Genomic DNA, 21282 nt, shown 5'->3' with positions numbered 1-21282 from the left:
GTCTAATTCAAAATTTTCAAATGGCAAGGGGGTTAAGTGGCACACCACTTGAAAGCTATTGTAAAATGAAAGAAAACGCAACAAGTCTCGACACTCTACAACAACTCTGTCCAAACTTGCGGCGGGTCAAAATGTAAACAAAAGCTTAATTGAAAATCTGTGGCCACCTTGAATCCAAGATGGTCGCTTAAAACCTATATAGAAAGGATAAGCATACCAAACTGCTGAAGCTAGGAAAACCAAATTTGGCATTAATGTTGATTAGTAGGTGACGAAAATATGCGAAATGTTCAGAAACGCGACATCTTGAGTTCAAAATGCCGCACTATGTATCGATCGCATGTCCAGTTCACACTACTGGTGTTGGAGAAACGAAATGTGGTATTTACGTTTATGGTTAATAGTAGATATCCACAAAATATCAAAGAGTATAATCTGTAATCCAATATGGCTGCCAGCGTGAAAAATGAGTTTGTATATACATATGTTATTTCTTGGAATACTGTGATCAAACCAACAAAGTTTGACGCAGCTCGATGCACTGAAGCGACTTACACATGGTTTGGTACTACTTGCCAATCTTGCAAATGATTTTTTTTATTTAATATTGCTTAAAGTATTGCGATCAAACCAACGAATGACATACAATGGTAACCATCACAAATATGTTACAATAGAGCCCCCAACCTACTGGTGCAGCAAGTCCTTTATGCATGAACTATGTATGAAAAAATTTGAAAAATACCCGAAGGTATTCAACTTTCTTTCAGCAGCATGAGTAGGAAGTCAGAGTTGTGTGCTTATCGCATATTCGTTATATTCAAGTAAATGATGTCGAGAGAACCGTGAAGAACGTGCATTAAGAACAAAACATAGGTATGTGTGTTGTTACCGAATGAAATAATAGTTGAAATGAATCGAAATTCAATTGCTCTTTAGTCTTTCTATTGTTTCTAAATATATAATAGAGAAAAACAGAGATTTAGATTTGTACTGTTATGAAATTGGCTACACTCAATGACCACGTGTTACCATTCCTCCAACATCTTCATGACTAATATGCAGTAGACACTCCCCTCTTTTAAGAGGACAACTGCCGTATTCACAAGACTCAAATCGTTTGTTTAAAAACATGATTTAAGAAACACTCATGCACCCTATCACAAGTGGTGTGGCTTGCAAGTTATCAGATTTAAACTCAACTGAACATATGCGAGACTATTTGGATCAGCAGGTGAAACGCAGAAATAGGAATCGAAATTCGGAATCTAGTTCCTGATCCTGACAAGCGAGTACCTGCACATCGATGTGGCATATCTGCAACATCTAAGGTAGTCACTTCTACTCCATGCGGTTATTCAGGCCACAGAAAGTGTTAATCGATATTAGGTAAGTTTTAGGAGGCAGTGACTTTTTCTCCGGTGAACTTATACATGGGTCAAGAGCTCGAGTCTTCCGCACAAAATGTCGGGAAAATGATGATAATTTAGTCATGACTGAGCGCATTTCGAAGATAAAAGTACGAAGTATTAGCTTCGAAACTATGGTCTACCACGAACTACGGAACATACAGAATACAAGTCGTTTGACACTAGTAGTTATTCAGTTCTCATTTGACTAGAGTAGCAATAGCTGACTAACGTAAACAAGACGTCATGGTAGTGGTTCTCAACCTTTTTCGATTAAGAATCAACTTTAGTAAACGCCCACGGTGTTTGATGATTTATTAATAAAATATAAATTATAACAGTGTAAGAATGTAAGTTTTTATAAGGTACCAATTCTATGTTGTACTCAGCATTGTTGTTACTGGGGGCAGTGAGTGTTACAATCTGTCTCGAAATTGATTTTAACTAATTATTAAACGGAGGTTGGAAGAGGAGTCAGACACGGAGAGGGCAGGAGATCAGGTCGAGAATTGCTATAGCCAAAGAAGCATTCAACAAGACAAGTTCACTCTTTACTACCAGTCTTAATACTGGACTAAGGAAGAAATTGGTCAAGTGCTACATATGGAGTATTACATTTATGGTTCACAGATTTGGACATTACGGAAGTTAGAGAAGAAATATTTAGAGAGCTTCGAAATGTGGTATTGGAGGAAGATGGAGAAAATAAAATGGACAGAAAGAGTAACAAATGTAGATGTTTTAAAACGAATAGGACAGAAGAGGACGCTTCCAGCCACCATCCTTCGTAGTAAAGCAAATTGGATTGGTCACATCTTGCGAAGAAATTGTCTTCTTCATACTGCCACAGAAGAAAAGATGGAAGGAAAGCGAGGAATAGGAATAAGGACACAAGTGATTTGATTAAGTGATGATTTGAAAAATAGAAAAAAATGTTGGGGGTTAAAAGAGGAAGCTGAAAATCGAGAAACATTGAAGAAACATTTCCAGGCCAAAATTGAAAATTAAGAAGAAGAAGAAAAGAAAAAGATCCCTCATTAGTCACAGGACCTGCCAAAAGGCAGAATACTTAATAATAATAATAATAATAATAATAATAATAATAATAATAATAATAATAATAATAATTAAATGCTTCCTGACAAATTTTAAAATTTCTTGACACACCAATGTCGGACACACCTGCGACAACACTGCAGTCGCAGTGGATATTTGGGAATGTTGTAGTTCACGACAATAAGTGGTTGGTTCGTGAAGAATACTGCGTTGTAAGATGTGAGTTTATAAAGGACTAAAACCTTATTACACCTGTAATGAAGTAAGTTTGCGATGAATAGAAAAGTTAGAAAAAAAAGGGGACGTGTGTTTGACCACACTTACAAAGATGTGATTAAGTTATTGTGCAACGTCTCCCTGCATTGTGTCTCCATCTTTACAAGCAATCAATACTTTGAATAGATTAGGTCTGTAGCGGATCATCCTAATATCATCCTGTTGCAAGTAAAATATGTGACTACAGAAAAAAAATCTGATGACTGCAGTGCAATGTTCTGTGCAATCTACAACCAAATAAACTTGGAAAGCATTCTGTGAATATGGAAAAGCTTCCTCAAGATGCTGAAAATATCAGGGCTCCAGCAGTTAATAAACAATTCATTCCAAATGAAACTGTGTCCGTCATGTGACTTACGTTCCACCCTGCTGACTGCAACATTTTAAAAGTAGTAATATTTTTTTTTTTTACGATGTTACTGTAAAGGTTATTGCATATGTAAATGAAAATATTTTTTTCATCATCTCCCCTCTGTGTATCTATTTTACATCTAAATTACGGTGCAGAGAGGGGAAAACATTGAAACTAGCATTAAACTTAATGTATGCGAGAAATTAATAAATGTCAATCAGTACGCACAAAATGAAACATCTCCTGTTACGAATCATAAAAAAAAATGAATATATGAACATGATATGGAAAAACAGAAGCGCCTGGCCAAATTGATTATAAATCTCTCTCCCTATTTTGTGTGACGCTTGTCCGCTGATCAAATTTCAGATACAATTCGCACAAGGCAACGCAAAGCGTGGAGAAAGTAAAGGGATCTGCTGTTGATGACACGCGTCTAATCTGTTACGCCGTGTGTATTACCTTTCTCCTAGATTGAGATGAAGATGCAACAATGACGGAACATGAACGACTTGACAGAAGAGGACAGCGCTCTAAATAATTCAGAGAGACATGCAGAATCAGAAATTACGTACAACCAACTGTGGGCCTCTCATCCTTGTAGCTACGACACACGTGAAATATTACTAAAACTTGGAAGTCACTCATATGTCTCACGGTTGCTCAGTAGCGCGAGGATACGTACATTTAAAGCTAAGTTCATACATACATTAATACATATGCACTATGTATATTCATAATGGTAGCACTAGACTTACCATGAAAAGTCTTGGAAACAAATTGGATAACAAATTTTAAACTTTACCTTCTCTCAAATTTGTAGATGTTCTAAAATTTCTTGTGTGTGTCAAAACTATCCTTAAAGGAAATTTTAGTTTGTTTGTTTGTTTGTTTGTATTAAATACCTTTAAACAAAAAGTTGGTTCGTTTCAAGTTTAACACCTCCATTCAACACTATATAAGAAAACATAAGACATAAACAAAATACAGTGTGTTTCAAAATGAATATCGGAGTTTTAACGCTTCGTAGTATTTATTACACTTAACGTACATCAAATCAAATGAATGAATTAATACATCAAATGAAAGAGCAACTCAAACAGTTCTTGCTACAACAGTTCAATATGAGTACCACTCGTTACACAACACGCATCCAGTCGATAGGACCATAAACTTTCCGCCGGGCACAAAACAAGTTCAATTTAGAGGTCTCGTTGCAACTGTACCATCTCGTGGGTATTTACTGCCCCCCTAGATGCGAACATTATAAGTGTTCACATCATCATTTAGGTAAAATGTCGATTCATCACTGAAGACGACACGATCCAGAAAAATCTTCGTCGTCATGCAGTAACATTTCATTGGCAAAGTTTGCGCGTAAACTGTAGTCTGTAGGTCTTAGAGCTTGTAGGAACTGCAAACGATAAGGATGTAGTTGTAAGCTTCTTCTTTAAATTCTCCAAACAGACAGTTGCACTATAACTACAGATTCAGTCTCTGCAGAACGTAAACACAAAAAGCTTTCTGCTCACTAGTCGCCATCTTTGCTACTAGCGCTTTCTAACAGCAGACAGAGGAAACAGTGAATGCTCTTTCGTTTGATCTATTATTTATAACTGGAAATTAATCATAATAAATACTACGAGGTCTTAATACTCCCGATATTCATTTTGAAATATTCTGCACAATCTTTAATGTCCCTATGAATGAATAGGTGAAAGCATATAGTAGGAGGAAAGTGAGAAAACCCACGGAATGCCCCAAGGACATTAGTTATGAACCACAATCAAACCAGCAACTCGCACTGGAAATGAAATTTCTTACTTTATGTTCCACGATTATGCTATTGTCATTAAAGAAGATAAACGGTTATTGAAAGTGAATAATTAGGAAACAATTGGCAGAATGAGAATGTTGGAAGAAACGGGGGAATTCCGGGAAAATCCACAGATGAGATGTTCATCATAATCACGTGTCGCCAGGGATTGTAACAGGAGATTTTCACACTAGTGTTATCAACGGCTCGAGCGGCTCGGCTCACGACTCAGTCACCATCCAGCCGAGCCAACAGTTCACCCAGCCGAGCTGGCTCGAGCCCTGGGTTCAGTTGGTTCGAAACGAGCCGAACCGATAGCTCACCCTAACCGAGCCGGCTCGAGCCGATGGCTCACCTGGCTTGAATCAAACCGAGCCGATGTCTCATTCCAACTGAGTCGAGCCGATGGCTCACCTGAACCGAGCCGGCTCGATCTGTTGGCTCAGTTGGTGCCGAGCCGGAGCTCACGATAAGCCGGTGGCTCAGGGCTCGAACCGAGCCGGTTGACATCACTACTTCACAGCGGAGATGAGTGGTATAGCACCAAGTCAACGCGGATTTTAAAAAGTTTAACGTGAGATCCGACTCTCACCGGAAAACAAACCCTTGTCTCCTTTGTATCTTCTATGAAACGAGAGAATGCTAATCGCATTTGTGCCTTGAAATTCGCAAATCTAAAAAAACATGAAAGAAAAAAATCACAAAATTCCGCACCATGTTTCTTAAAGCACACTCAACACATCAACGGTTACACAGAAGACCTGTAAGAATGGTAATGGTGGTGCGAGAGAACCCATAATTTTTGCACAAAGTGCGCTTTCCGTTTGCTCAAAGACATTTCACACAATCATTCCAGGAAAAGAAAGATAAATGTGTCTCCCAGACGTTATTAGTTCTTTTATCGCGAAATAATCTTAATAGGTACAGAAAACTTCAGATTGGATAGCATGAAAAGAACGTATAACGAAGACCGAAAAGAATGGGAAAGAACGTGGCTGTATATCGAAAAGAAAGTTCTTTTGCTATCTCCGGTGGACGAGGTTTGAAGAATAGCATCTCTTGTCTCTTGGTGCCTCCACCTCCGCGTTTTCCAATTCCCGGCAGCGTCCTCTGAAAAACTGCATCTATGACTTACGGCCTATTATACCACGCATAAAGAATAACAATTAGCTGACGTGCAGGGGATTCTTCTAAAGCCATTTTCTCTCCAAAGTACGTGAGACCGAGCACCAAATGTACAACATACAAGACAGGCCTTCTCAACAATTTCTCTCCCAAACACACACATACACATACACAATATTTCTTCCATTCCCTTGAAAGCGTCTGCCAAATAATAAATTCTTTCCACTAAATTTACTTACAATGCACATTCAGAAATTGCTTAGGTATCGGTTATATATACGCGATTAATAACAAGAATGATGTACGGAAATTTACGTTCGCGCCTACTACTATTTTTGAAGTAGGTCCCCTTTACATCTATACGACGGGGAGAAGAGCTGAAAAATTCCTGATCAAACATGAAAGAAGTAATATATATATATATATATATATATATATATATATATATATATATATATATATATATATATATATATATATATATATATATATATATATATATAATATTGTTTATATTATATAATAAAGTTATGCTCGTCTAATTGTTTGAAACTTGGAGAAATAAGTGCAGATTAAATAAGTGATGCCAGCTCAAATAGAGGAATTCACTACAAGAATTCAAGGATTAGGACTAGAAATTAGAATTAGGAATTTCTGGGCATTCGACATCTATGGTCATGTTAATCTGCCACGTATAAGAGATGGCGTCCCTCGGTGATCACACTACCCGGGAAATTGGGAAGGAAGAAAATGACTTGGAACCATTGTTAGGTACCATCCCAGCATTTATCTAGTGTTAATGAGGAAAACGCAGGGACTTCACTCAAATGACTAGCCTGAAAAATTTTAAATTTTTTTCGACCGAGTGATCCTACCTGGAATCGAACCCGGGACCGCTCGCACCCAAGATGATACAAGAGTTCAAACAATGAAGCTGTAATCTTTCAGTTTAACGTCCCACGCTATGTCCTTCAGGCTGAGGGAGGCAGATGATTAAGGCAAGTGAAAAATGATGGAAGAATTGGTGGAATGAGAATGTGGAAGGAGCGGGAGCACCCGAGAAAACCCACGAACACGATGTTGTCCACCACAAAGTTACCTGGCCAGAAATCGAACCAGTGATTCCACGAACCACAGGCAATAGCTCTACCACTGAGCCACCGTGCCCCTTAAAAAACTATATAGGATCCCAGGAGAAAATCGCGCCCCTTTGGTAGATATGGAAAGTTATTCTAAGCAATATATATATATGACCATGTATCCTATTCTCAATAGTTTGCGAGCTACAGACTGTTAAACATTTTTGACCTTATGTTGAATAAAAGTATTTATTGGTCATCCTATAGTTATTCTACGGAAATGAGGTATTACACTGTGCATTATTGGAGAAATCACGCCATTTTTATTTTTCGAACGATTAGGTCTTGAGCTGCACAGAAGACGGAAAGGTTTTACAATGAAGGCATTCGAAAAGTAACGAGATGAAGGAAGTTAATCGCCATCAGAGCTGAATATGTAGAGTGGTTAAGGTGGAACCTAGGTGTTCTCGGTGCTATGCTAAACGCTGCTTGAATAGTGTGGCGTTGCCAGATAGTGTCGAATGTTTACTTAAGCCAGATAATAAAGGGAGTAATCATGGAATTCTGCTTGCATACTTACCGGAGAAAATAATTTTGACTCTTACCAGAATTCACAGCTTAGTTTCGCTCTCAGACTACAACGCTAGAATCCAGAAATTTTCTTATTGTGACTATCTCAGTAAACGTACAAATTTGACAACAACGCATTATGGCGTTCTTTGCAAATTTCTTCTCAAAATATATTTCCTTAAATGTAAATTAATATTTAAATAAAATGTGAAACATAACACAAAAAACGATCAAACAATATTTCGTAATAAGATTGTTAGTTTAAAATACTTTACACATACAAATAAACATTTCATAAAATTGAGCACTTCTAGTAAGATCTAACAGCAAGTGCCATCTTGTGTGCTCATTGTACAGCGAATCAAATATTTTCTTTTATTTGTTACCTTTTACGATATCAGAAGTAACCAAAAATGAATCAGTGTCTTATGTTGTAGCTGAAACATTACTCTATCTTATAGAACAATATTTATAATATGTAACGTTTCATTGCACAGTTGTTAAGGGAATGAGCTAAAATATGTACTGACTTCCGGGTGGTGATCCACCTTAAAGTTCAAACCAATTTTTAGATATAGTGTCTCCACCTTTTTTGTGTGCAGTTGCTGTCCAGTGTCACTGCATCGTAGATGACATAGAACGTCACCAAACTCATATGTGGCTTATTTATTTTTTTAGTCTGCGAAAATTAAACAATAAATTCTAACACCAAACAAAATAAGTTGTTCTTCAATTTACAACCTTGAAAATATAAGAAAAACTAAAGAGAGCCATGATTCCATTGGGTCAAATGAGCTTTGAACTTTTCGTTACTTTTAGGAGAGTTTCAGTTGTTCTAGAAAGTTTCGGACAAAAGACAATGTCGAGGAATAGATTAAGCCGCTGGGAAGGCCAGTTGCTGGGATAATATTTTGGATGCTGTTTTGTGGTTATTACAGAGAGGGACTGAACTTTTGAGCTTATGGAACAAGACGTGAGGAGAACGGTTCTACTTAACGTGCCTTGACATTTTCATATCGAAGTACAAACCTTGTCGACAAAACCATCATACTCACCGCACAATAAGGACATCACTGTATTCAGTGTGCAGATAAATATAAAAATAGTTTTCTTTCTTTCAAGTAAATTTTGTGAACGTTGGTTACAGGCTCAGGGGTAAACCACCAAACAATGGCAGCGAAAAACGATGACCAGGTAGAGATTTTTTCCTCGATAAAGACAGTGGCAATCAAATTCAACAGAAGCCGGTTCCTGGTTTAACATCCTTTGATAGTGCAGCCGTTACGTCTGATACGTGATATTTACCGATTTCATATACCGGGTGTTTCAAAACAACACCGACAACGTTTGGGAGGTGATTCCTGACACCTAGATAAGACAAAAAGTATACACCAATTTGAGTGCAAAAATGTTTCCTTTCGGGCTGCCGAAAACATGAAAAAATTAAATTTAAAGGTCAATAGCTCCAAAACTATGGGACCTACCCTAGTCGGGTTAAGACTTCACTTAGGAATTAGTGTGTACCCTATCCAAATATCTAAGTTTCAGAATCAAAAGGTACTTCCACAATAATTTTTACAGAGGTAGTGAGTTGGTGAGTACTTCAAATTATATGTCCACATTTAAACTCCCTCTATAAAATGTTGCGCAAGTACCCCAAACTCCCTCTATAAAAATTGTTGCGCAAGTACCTTAGGATTCTGAAACATGTATTTTTGAATACCGCACATATTAGTTTCTGATTGAAGTCTTGACCAGACTACGGTAAGTCCCATTATATTTGAGCTATAGGCTTTTAAAGTACATTTTTCATGTTTTCGGCAGCCTATAACTCCAAACTTTCTGCACCCAGAGGTTGGCCTATGCTTTTTTTTTCTTATCTTGGTGTCAAGAATCACCTCCCAAACGTTGTCGTGTTGAAACACCCTGTATATTCGTGAAAATATCTGACAATATTTTCTGACGACTGTACGCAGGGGTGGATCCAGGACGGACTTTTGGGGGGGGCGCTGGGTTGTAATGTTGCTACTCAGAGATACTTTTAAGAGCTCCAAACTCTGGGATGGTTTTTATTTAAATATCATATATAAAATAAGAAAGTTTTCTCTTCTTGGGGGGCGATTGCCCCCTGGATCCGCCCCTGACTGTACGTATTCGTTTAGTAGCATCGGTACATTAAGCCTAGAGATTCTTGGTCTTCCATAATAGTGCGGAGTGCATTAGCATTGAAGTACAAAATGATTATGTGGATGGCCAATGCACGTACTTATCGAGTCTTTTATAACCGCGTTCCGTTCTTTCCACCGAGAGAATACCTCACATTTCGAAGAAAAGAAATTTCAATTTTTAAAAATATATTCTTCTTTTAACATAAATGATATAGAATACTTACAATTTGAATATAACAAGTGAATAAATAATTAATTATCAATTACATCTGTCACAAAAAGTTCGGTTCACGAGAAATAACGCTGAAGTAATAGACCACCCGTAAGTAAAAGAGAACGTAAGTTCCATGTCAGTTTTACGAAAGAGGTCCGTTTTACATTACGTTAAGATCCTGTTCATAAATTCTATTAAAATCAGAGTTTATAAACACCCGATAATGCACAACGAAATTAATACTTGTCTTTTGTATTTAAGTACATCAGGGGCCTCTCACTTACTGAAGTTCATGATATAGGGTTTTACATGTATGTATTTGTTGAAAGATACAATAGGTTGTAGGACCTAATTAGTGTCTATATCAATTTACAATACTTAAGCTTTTATCATAAGCAAATAATTATGTGTAATATTACAAGGTACATCCACTCTGAACTTTTTTGTGGTATTCATATTAATATCCGGCTCAGTTCTAGTTTTCATTCACTCCTCGTAACTTGAACTCAGTCTACCTATACAATATATAGCCAACGTATACAATGCATACATACCTTCTTCTGAAATTCCAATTCCAGCTCTCGCTTCTGTCGCTCCAATTCAGACGATAGGCGGGCTTCGAATAACTCAGCGTCAGTACCCGATCCCCTGGCTTCAAGAGCAGCTCTTAACTTCTCCTGGCCAATGGTCTGCAATCAAACGAGATTAAAACTAGCAAATTTCACTTAGTATACATTAAACGAAACGAAGTCTAATTACTACGATCAAAGTGTATTCTCTACAATTAAACTAATTCATTATCATCATCCTTGATAGTTAGGCGAACGGCGCAACAAACTAACTTCGATTTTCCAAAACAATGGACTATTTATGAGAACTTACAATACAACAGGAATAGAAGGTTCATTGCTACTGAAACGACAGCACAGAAGTAGATCTGAACGCGAACGGCAATCAAAAATTGCGGGGAGTTTTGGTTGCAATCCCAAATTTGCCGCAGCTGAGAAGCTTCCATGCTCCACGGTCTTCCGCTAACCTCTTCGTTTTCATGTATGATCTTTATGTTTTTATATTGTAGCCTCCTTCACCCTCTCCCTCTTTCCTGCCACCATACCCTCTAGCACGTTCCTCATCATACAGTTTCTTCTCAGGCAATGTCCCAACCAGTGTCTCTTCCTCTTCTCAATAATATCTAAAAATGTTCTTTTCTCCCCCACGATTTCTAACACCCTCTCATTCGTCTTCCGCTCGACCCAACTCATTCTTTCCATTCTCCTCCACACCCACATTTCGAAGGCTTCCAGTCGTTTTCTTTATAACTTTTACGTAATGCCCATGTTCCCGCTCCCTACAATAAAACACTCCACACGAAACATTTTATAAGTCTTTTTTTCAACTCTTTATTCAAGGTCCCACAAAACGGACTATTTTCTTCCTCGTAAAGGTTTCTTTCGCCATTCCTATTCTTGCTTTTATTTCACGTTCGCGCTTCATGTCATTACTAAGAATACTACCCAAATATCGAAAACTATTAACTTGTTCTATTTTTCTCCTCCCACTTTTATATTTGACACATACCGCTTCGTTCCAATCACCATAGCTTTTGTCTTTCTAACGTTTATTTTCATTCCATATTCTTCAAAGCTCTTCCTCAAGTTTTCTAACATTCTATTGATTTTCTTTTCAGATTCTGCAACAAGCGCCATATCATCTGCAAATCTTATACATCTAATCATTCTACCTCCTACCAAAATGCCATCATCAGCATGTAAACTCTTTTTCACTATCTCTTCTAGATAGACATTAAATAGCGTTGACGAGAGGCAGCATCCTTGTCGAACTCCCCTTCCAATCGCACTTTCCTCTGTCAGTTCCTCCGCTATCCTAACACTTACTTGTTGGTTCATATACAAGTTTCTTATGAGTCACATCGATCTTTCCATTCCAACCCAATCTTCTTCAGAACTCCCAACAACAATTCCCAATTCACGCGATCAAAAGCCTTTTATAGATCAATAAATACAACATACACCTGCTTCCCTTTTTCTATAAACCTTTCACCGATCACCCTTAATAATCCAATTGCATCTCTTGTGTCCTTACCTCTCCTGAACCCGTTCCTCCTCAACCTTTTCGTTTGTTCTTCCATACAAGCTTCTGTTCAGTATTCGGAGCAGAATTTTAGCTGCATGAAATATGAGACTTTAGCTGCATGAAATATGAAACTAATAGTTCTATAATCTTTACATCTCCTTGGGTTCGATTTCTTAGCCATCGGTATCATGACCATCTTCAGGAATCTTTCGGCCACGCTCCTGTTTCATATATTTCATTACAGAGTCGGAACAATTCTTTCTTGCCCTTGTCTCATATTTTTAATGAATTCAATTGGTATATTATCTATTCTGGTTGCCTTTCCATTCCCAATCTCAGATATAGCCTCTCCAAACTCATCCCGAAGAATCCTAAACTCTTTATCATTCTCACCTACTTCATTTTCTACTTCAACATTTAGGCTACACGGTCTATCCCTACTCTCATATAAGTCTTCAACATACTCTTTCCACCTTCCTATGACCGCACTTCTCTTGCTGACTACCTTCCCATTTTTATTTTCTACTGCCATCATAATAGCCCCTTGTTTCCTCTGAAATTCCACTAATTTCACCTCCTTGTACATTTCCTCATATTTCCCAACTCTTTCTAATTCTTCTGTGTCCTCGCGTTTTTTTTTTTTTTTTTTTGTGTGTGTGTGTGTGTGTAAAACTCTTCCCTTGCTATGTTTGTTTCCCATCGTAACTCATTGTTTAACTTTCTGTACATTGTTCTACCCTCTTCTGTATCAACCTGTTTCCACGTCTTTCTTTCCCTCATTTTCTACATCTATTCCGTAACCCATGGTTTCTTAGCCGTTTTGTGTTGCGGCAACCTACTACTTCTTCTGCAGCCTTCTGTATGCAAAGTTTAATACGTTCCCACCGTCCGTTACTACCTGTGCCTATCCTTTTCTCGTTTGAATATTCTTCTTCGAATTTTTCAACCAAAAGATTTCTTACTTCCTCGTTTTTCAACTTTTCAGTATTCAACACTTTGTTGCCTGTTTTTCTTCTGTCTATATTTTTCAGTTGAATATCTACTTCGGCCAGCACAAGATTATGATAAGAGAAAATGTCTGCTCCGGGAAGGGTCTTTGCGTTCCTCGAGCTATTCCAATACCTGTCCTGAATCATAATATAGTCTATCTGCTATCTTCCGCCGTCTATTGGGGATTCCCATGTATATCTTTTCTTGTGCTGATTGAACCAAGTGTTCCCATTACTAGTGAATTCTGTCTACAGAAATTCACCAGTCCCTCCCCTTTAATTTCTTTCGCCTAAACCGTATTTGCCTACGATACTACCTTCCTGTTTTTCTCCCACAACTGCACTGAAATATCCCATTACAATTACCCATGCACCCCTATTCTCTCTGTCTATAATTTCTTCTATTTTCTCATAATTTTCGTCTACTTCTTCAGTTGCATGCGAAGTCGTCGGTGAGTATGTCTGAATCACCACTAGATCCTTCGTTTCTCCTGTAAGTCTTAATATCATAACTCTATCATCAACAAATTCCACTTTCACTACCTTCTCCTTTAAGCGCTTTACAAGAATTATTCCTATGCCATTATGGCCACCCTTTTCTACCTTCCAATCTAACTTCACAAACTCCTACTAGATCAAGATTATTTTGTTTCCTTTCGTTTTTAAGATTTTCTCATTTTCCTCCCTGCAACATCGTACGTACATTCCACGTTCCTATCCTAAACCTTTTGCTCTTGCTTGTCTTTCTTTCTCTATGTCTTCCTCCCATTATTACTTTCTCGTCTAATAGTCCTTCCCAAGCCATCCCCCTCCCGGAGATCCGAATAGGAGGATATTTTACCTCCGGAACCATATTTTGACCTGCGAAAGACCATTGTGTATATATGTTCTCTTTTTGCTGCCAGCAAACTAGAAAAATAGTGTGTTGGTTGAAAAAAATAAAAATGACTCAAAAATTGGTCAATTTGCCCCTTCCCTATTCCACACACATAACCAACAAGTGCGTTTGCAGGGTATTGGTGTGTAGTGGACTACTTCATTGTTTCGCATACCAATTTTTATGACTGTACTCCCACGGGGGGAGGGGGATATCCCCCGAAAAACTTGTACTAAAACAAAAAACACGAATTTTAACCTCTCCTTCCTCCGCCTTGGTACATAAAATGCATATTCTTGGAAAGCTTCATCCTTCGCAAACACATTGGTGCCAAAATTATCTCTGTGCCTTAATTAGGGGCTGAGCTATGAAGGTTTAAAGCATTGACGCAGGGTTGCGTCAGTAAGCGTTTAAAGGTTAAAGGGACCGTTGATATTCGCTGAGGCATATCGTTTTTGCCTATACACCAGTGATCGCCCTACAGTGCACTGATCTGAGTTGAGAACAAGTAATTTCCTCACTGGCAATTATTACGAAGTTCTTCAACACCTTACTAGATCTTGAAAGGAAATAAAATATTTCATAATGTCGAATGGTCCTATCTTAAAAGCTAGGAGGAGAGATACACAAAATGGATTTAGAGATTTAAATTCAAAACATTTCACAGACTTGTTTTATGCTGCACGCAAAGCACGCAGTTTAATAATGTATTTTAATTATATCTCTTAACCTTGCGTTATCCGCGCTAGAAAAGTTGTACTAATGCCCGCGCACGGACTTGGAGACCATGTTTTCTTTTTATTGCTAAAATTGGGTTATAATGAAAAAGAAACGTTGAAATTTATAGCAAACTTTAATTTACATAAAATAGCAAGTATGCTAGTGGTAATTACATGTTTTATGTAACTACATGCCTACAATAATAGGTGTACTTTAAAAAAATGTCTACTTAAAACTTGTAACTAAATATCTAACTACAAAAAACCTTTTTACTGGAAATAACTAATCAGAAAACATTTCTTTTGGACCAGTATGCTCTCTACAGATGTATCTCTCGATCTGACACTTGTAAATCTGGGTTTTCTGTCCTGCTTCCACGAATCAAACGAACATCTTCCAGCATTACCTTCGACAGTTGCAGGTTGCTGATAATCTGGAACTCCAGCGGCTCTTCGAACCCTCATTTGCCGTTGACAAGGAAGGTTTGTCTTCCTGTTTCGGGCTGGGATGGGTAGAAACGGAACCTATACGGAATGGCCGCACGTATTGCCAACTTATAGCGATGTAATAAAAGAAAAAAACTACACCCGGAACGTGTAATTATGCGCGAGTAACGCACGGTTAATTGTCATACAGTCAGTAGTAAAAGAGTACTTCATTTATGAAGGACATATTGAAGTATATTGCATATTGTTGAGATAAGATCATTTCTCGTAATGACAGTACTGAAAAGCACAGGACAAGTCTGGAGCTTAGTTGCTGACAATTAGTAATGTATCGTTGTTTAACAACTATTGTATAGAATCTAGGCAGAATAAAAAAAAATAAATAAACTGATAACGAAAAAAAGAATGACGGAAGTAGTTATTATGCGTGTCTATTGAATCTGTGTATTTTATAGTGGATAGATGTAAGTTACACACTTGTACCACTTATAACCTAGTACCAATAGAAGTTTCCGATAACGAAGTACGCGCAAGTTACGGTATTACCTTGTATGTTAATTGGTAAAAGCCTGCGTTCACAGATAAGTTAAACCATTATGACTGATCTAATTTGGAGCGGTGGACAGTCATAATGTCTTGACAAGTCCTGTGTCCCGTTTACCCAAATCGGCATCCGGCATTCCAATTTGATGTATCAAATGCAGAAGTGGTTACCGCACGTGTAATTTTGTAACCGGTATGTGAAAAAAAGGCGCTGAGCTTTCTAAAATTCCCTAGCTTGTGAAGATTTACCATCCGCTAATGGTGAGTAGCAATAGTAAAGCGAAAAGAGGGAAATCATAACTACAGACAAGGAATGCTAAGATTATCATAATATAGCACCTAAAGGTTATCCTCTTTTTTATCCCTTGTGACTAAGTAGTAAGCACTCTTCCTTGCCAAAGTAAACAAATATTAGTTTCTCATTGGTGGAATCGTGGTCACAGAGAAAGGCGTTGGTGAAACAAACAATTTCAAGACATGTTATGATAAGGCCTACAATAATAAATATAATGGACATAACTGCAGCAGAATAAACATTTGAGACCCAAGTGACGGCTCTTAAGGGTGGATAAGCTTGCATATGTGCATTATTTTTATTCATATTAGTTTCATTTTTTTGTATATAGTTTAGTGGTTTAGTGAATTCTTTGTGATTCTTTTAGTGATTTTTCTGGTGAGTTTTAGTGAGTTGTGTTTGCATTGGCTGGCAACAGTGCCTTCAGTGTTCTATTCAAGTTGTGTCTGTGCATTCGACAATGTGTTGTGAAGTGCAACTAGGCAAACATATTTATTCATAGTTTTAGAAAAACATATTTATTCATAGTCTTTAGAGAAACACATGTTCATTAATAGACAAAATTTACATGTTGTTAACAGTGTTTTAGAGTGGTACTCAGTTTATGTGTGACCGAAGACAAAGTATAATGGTTAGCAAGCAACATGTGGTTTAGTTAGCAGCAAGCTAGCAACAATTAACTGCGAAAAGAAGTTAAGATAAGTAATTAATTGTACTAATATTTAAGTATTATATCAGTATATTAACATATGAACAAAGCATGTCATATTTATCATATTAAAGCATGTACTTTTGAATAAGAATTGAAGCAAGTAACATCTAAAATATTCGTCAAGTCTTATTTCTCGTTCCTCCATGATATCTGGGTGAATCAGTAAAATGGGTTTAATCATACAGTTCATTAGCTGTGGTTGTGATGTGCGTGATTTGTAAATAAAGTACATAAACATGTCACCCCCACATAAGCATCATCAAAGGGTTGTCACGCAGTTAAAAATTAAACTTTCAGCGCTACAAAGTAAGGGAGAAACACTTATGTAATGTTCTAATCCTTGAATTAACGAAGATTAAGTAAATTCTCTTTATTTTGCAAGGACAAAAATTCATTTTTTTGAGAGCTACCACCAGGCAACCCTTAGCTGCTGCATCACTTGTATGTCAATTTTCACGAAATAAAGACAAAATAAATCAGCAATAACAATGCTGTGCCAAACCGCACGCATTCATCACCAAGAGAAACACGACAATATTTTGTTTCTAGATGTGTCATAAGTCTATGCCGAAAAGCATTTCGAAGTTAGAACTGAGTATTACAAGAAACGATTTTTTCTCTTAATTCTGCTTACCAATGTTCATACATAGGTGTTTTTAAACTGAAAAGCTGTTACTTCATTATGTATACGGAATAAAAGTGTCCAAAAAAACTAATGCAAAAAAGGTAGAGTAACTAAATTATTCCATGACTATCAACTCTCTCTACGGCTTAAAAAAAAAAAAAACTAGTAGCAGAATCTCGATTTGACCTAATTGCATCAAGGTAATTTCCTCTCCTAGATGCCTTCATAAATAACACAGAAGTATTCCAAATTAACTCTAAAATTATTCATAACTTGGAAGGTGAAAAACTGTGCAATAGAAATAGACTTTAAAAAACGAAAAGAAACAGAAACCCCTGAGATTAATTTAAATTTCAAATACAGATTTTAAAAATTTTGAACAGAATAATAATAAGATAGAAGTTAGTTCTTTCGAATCAAAGAAAACAGTAAGCAGTTTACTTTTTAACTCTCTAATATTCTATGCAAGATTAAACAACAAACTTTAGTATCTCTAGTTGCCAGATTGCTATGCCTTGTTGCCTGGCACACTTTCACTTATACAACGTCATTTTCTGAAAACTCGACTGCAATATATACATATTCAACTAGAAACTTTTATTTCTATCTCGTGCCAGTGGCGGATCCACAGGAAAGACAGAGAGTATTATTGCTTCCTCCAAAGGTTTCCTTTCTTTACAGTATTACTTGCAGCATTAATTCGCTGCGGAGCAGTGATTCAGGACCGTATTCCATACCAGAATTCGCAAAAATTGCGGAGCGTAAAGCAACGCCAAAAGTTAATTAAAACTCTTATCTATATTATCACAACTAAAGCGTAGATTTTGCTTTGCGTTGACGCCAATTCTTTACAGAATGGGCCCTGGGAGAGCCTAACTAAAAAGTGTCATTTGAACAGTGACAGAAGGCTCAAGAAGGTTGAAGAAAATACAATCAGTTCAAACTGTCACTTTATCTTCCTTTCAAACAGAAACATGCATACTTGTTGAACTTCCACGACGAAAGCCAAAAGTAGCTTTTGAAACGCCAGCGCTCAAATGAATCGAATTGCAAATGGAATACGAAACGTATTATGTCTTCCATTATGATCGGTTCTAGTTAAAGCGAGATACATATTGCTATTCCTTTGACCTTCACAAATATTTGGATAATTTACTTTTTTCCCTTTCTTTTGGGTTTAACGTCCCACGTTACGCACTAAGAAAGAAATGGGGAAAGTAGGAAGAAATGGAACCCCGAGAAAACCCACGCACACGGTGTTTTTCCACCACAGACGCGAACTGGGACAGAAATAGGAACCCTACGCATCAAAGATGAACGTTTTAACATTGAGCCACTGCGGATTAGTACACTATTTGGTATTTTGCCGTATTCACTCTATGAAAATATCGGTGTGACTGTCACTTTTCCAGCACAAAATCTTAAAAATTACTAAATCGAGTTAATTGTGTTAGTTCATGAACCACTTCAATCGGGAAACTAGGAATGGTCAAATGTTGTGACCTGGATGACCAAAATCAATCTTCCTCACGATGCTGCTTCGTACAAGGTGTGGCTATTAATATCCAGGACTGACGTCACAGCATGAAACCGATCACTCGCCCGAGAGAGGCGCTGCTGGTATCCGGAAGGTAGTACATCTGTACATGCTCCCCGAAGCGCGCGCCAGTTGGAAACAAGAGCTTGGCTGTGAAAGATGCATGGAAACGTATCTGGTGCAGTGTTGTTGTCGAAGTGGTAATGTGGTGTTGTGGAAGTGCAGAAATGGAGTAGAGAATGAACATCAAATTCTGCTTCAAACTGGGCAAAAGTGCGACAGAAACACAAGCAATGTTGAAGCAAGTGTATGGTGAGCAAGCATTATCCCGTTCCCGCACATTTGAATGGTATGGACGTTTTCGGGACGGGCACGAAAGTGTTGAAGGTGGCGCCCACACGGGAAGGCCGATTTCCGTGCGTACGCCTGACACAATTGAGAAAGTTCGCGAGCTTGTAACATAGGATCGGCGACTGACTATTCGAATACTAGCCAGTGAACATCGACAAAGAAATAGTTTGCAAAATTCTGACGCAAGACCTAGGGAAACGCAAGGTGTCTTTCAGATGTGTTCCGCACTGTTTATCGGGCGAACAAAAGAAACTCAAAATGGACGCGTGTGGTGAACTCATCGACAACGCTGACGCTCACCCTGCTTTCCTGGATTTGATAGTAACGGGTGATGAATCTTGGTGCTACCAATATGACTCTGAAACCAAAAGACAGAGCACAGAATGGCGATCTCTCAGTTCCCCTAAACAGAAAAAGTTTCGATTTCAAAAATCAAAGGTCAAAGTCATGTTAATCGCTTTTTTGATTACGGATGCGCACGAGACAAGATCTGAGGCTGTCTCGTCTCGAAAATGTGCTATAAAAGCGATGTCTCGACTCGAAAAATGTATATTTCTCTATGGGAAGAGCTGTGTCTCGACTCGAATTTTGTCAGGAAAAATTCTGTCTCGACTCGTCTCGTGCGCATTCCTATCTTCGATAGTGAAGGACTTATTCATCATTAATTTGTTCCACCTGGCACGACTGTTACAGGACAGTATTACGCAGAAGTTCTTGCCCGACTCCGACAAAGAATTCGCAGAGTATATTCCCATTTTTGACAGAATGGGAGTTAATTGCTGTTGCACGACAACGCCCGCCTCCACATTACGTTGCCAGTGAAGCTGTTTTTGGCCAAGCATGAGGTCGTGGAGCTGCATCATCCGCCATACTCTCCTGACTTGGCCCCCGCAGACTTTTTTCTTTGTTCCCACAACTCAAATCTGTGATGAAAGGAACATGGTTTGTGGATGTTGAAGACATCAAGAAGCGCGTTAAATCGACATTGAAGAGCCTTCCGAAAGAGAACTTTAAAAGTTGTTTCCACAACTTATACAGCCGAGTACAGAAGTGTATTACGGCAGGTGGGGATTGCTTCGAAACATATTAAAAGGGTACGTTCTTCACATCATCTGTTCTGGTATTATTAGAGTAGTCCTGGAAATTAATAGCCACATCTTGTATAACGAATTTTAGGACACACTGGAAATAGACACACTGGAAATAGACACACTGAATTCCTTACATTTCAACAAATTAGTCACCTGATTTGTTACTTTTAAAACGCTGGAATGAAAGTTCTAGTTTAACGTTTGAAGGTTATGTTCTTTAAGCTAAAGGAGACGAGAAACGAAAATACCTCACAAAAACACTGATACCATATTGTCTACAACAAATTCACGTCCTAGGATTGAGTCAGGAACTCCTCACACCTGAGATGAGAGCTTTACCGCTCAGCCATCGTCTCCCCTCTCCTAACCATTAGAACTAGACGTACAATCTTCATGAAATTAATAATAATAATAATAACAATAATAATAATAATAATAATAATAATAATAATAATAATAATAATAATAATAATAATAATAATAATAATAATAAACGAGAAGACTACAACGGTGAAGAAATATCAGTCAGCAACACAACTGTGAAGTTGTAGTTTTCATTTATATCTGATGGAGAAATAAATGCACGCCAACGCACACTGTAAGCCAGCAATGAAAATCAAGGCATGGCGCAGTGTGATTAATAAAGCTGCCGTCATCCAATAAGAAAAAAACTGGAAAAATACATAAAAACGGAAATATATGAAACAGAAAAGAAAAGGGGTCGTTCCAGAGGTATAAAAGGGCATCTACAAAAAACCTTCCAGCATCGTCAGATTCTTTCAGAGAGGAGATCTCCCACCCTCATATTCATCATCATTTGCATAATCCCCGTCACCAAGTTTAAAAATAAGCGGTGGGCCGAGGCCCCGTTTTACAGCAGTCAAAGAAGTGTTACATTTAGTTTTAACGTATCATTACGAATCCCATGCCCAGAACA

General features: G+C 37.8%; 1 protein-coding gene across 2 annotated transcripts in view; it reads right to left on the bottom strand.

The window, feature by feature from the left end:
• The window catches only part of Mitofilin (inner membrane mitochondrial protein mitofilin), a 279846-nt gene that overhangs the window by 109066 nt on the left and 149498 nt on the right, over positions 1–21282 (bottom strand). For both annotated transcript variants that reach the window (XM_081734496.1, XM_081734497.1), the window contains one exon: positions 10620–10754. In XM_081734496.1, coding sequence (XP_081590622.1) covers positions 10620–10754 — 135 coding nt within the window. The remainder of the gene's footprint in view (positions 1–10619; positions 10755–21282) is intronic.

This window comes from Thermobia domestica, chromosome 12 (assembly GCF_964235325.1).
Source record: "Thermobia domestica chromosome 12, izTheDome1.hap1.1, whole genome shotgun sequence".
Classification (NCBI taxonomy): Eukaryota; Metazoa; Arthropoda; class Insecta; order Zygentoma; family Lepismatidae; genus Thermobia; species Thermobia domestica.
The sequence above is the reverse complement of the archived record's forward strand: the minus strand, read 5'-3'. Positions and strand labels throughout refer to the sequence as shown.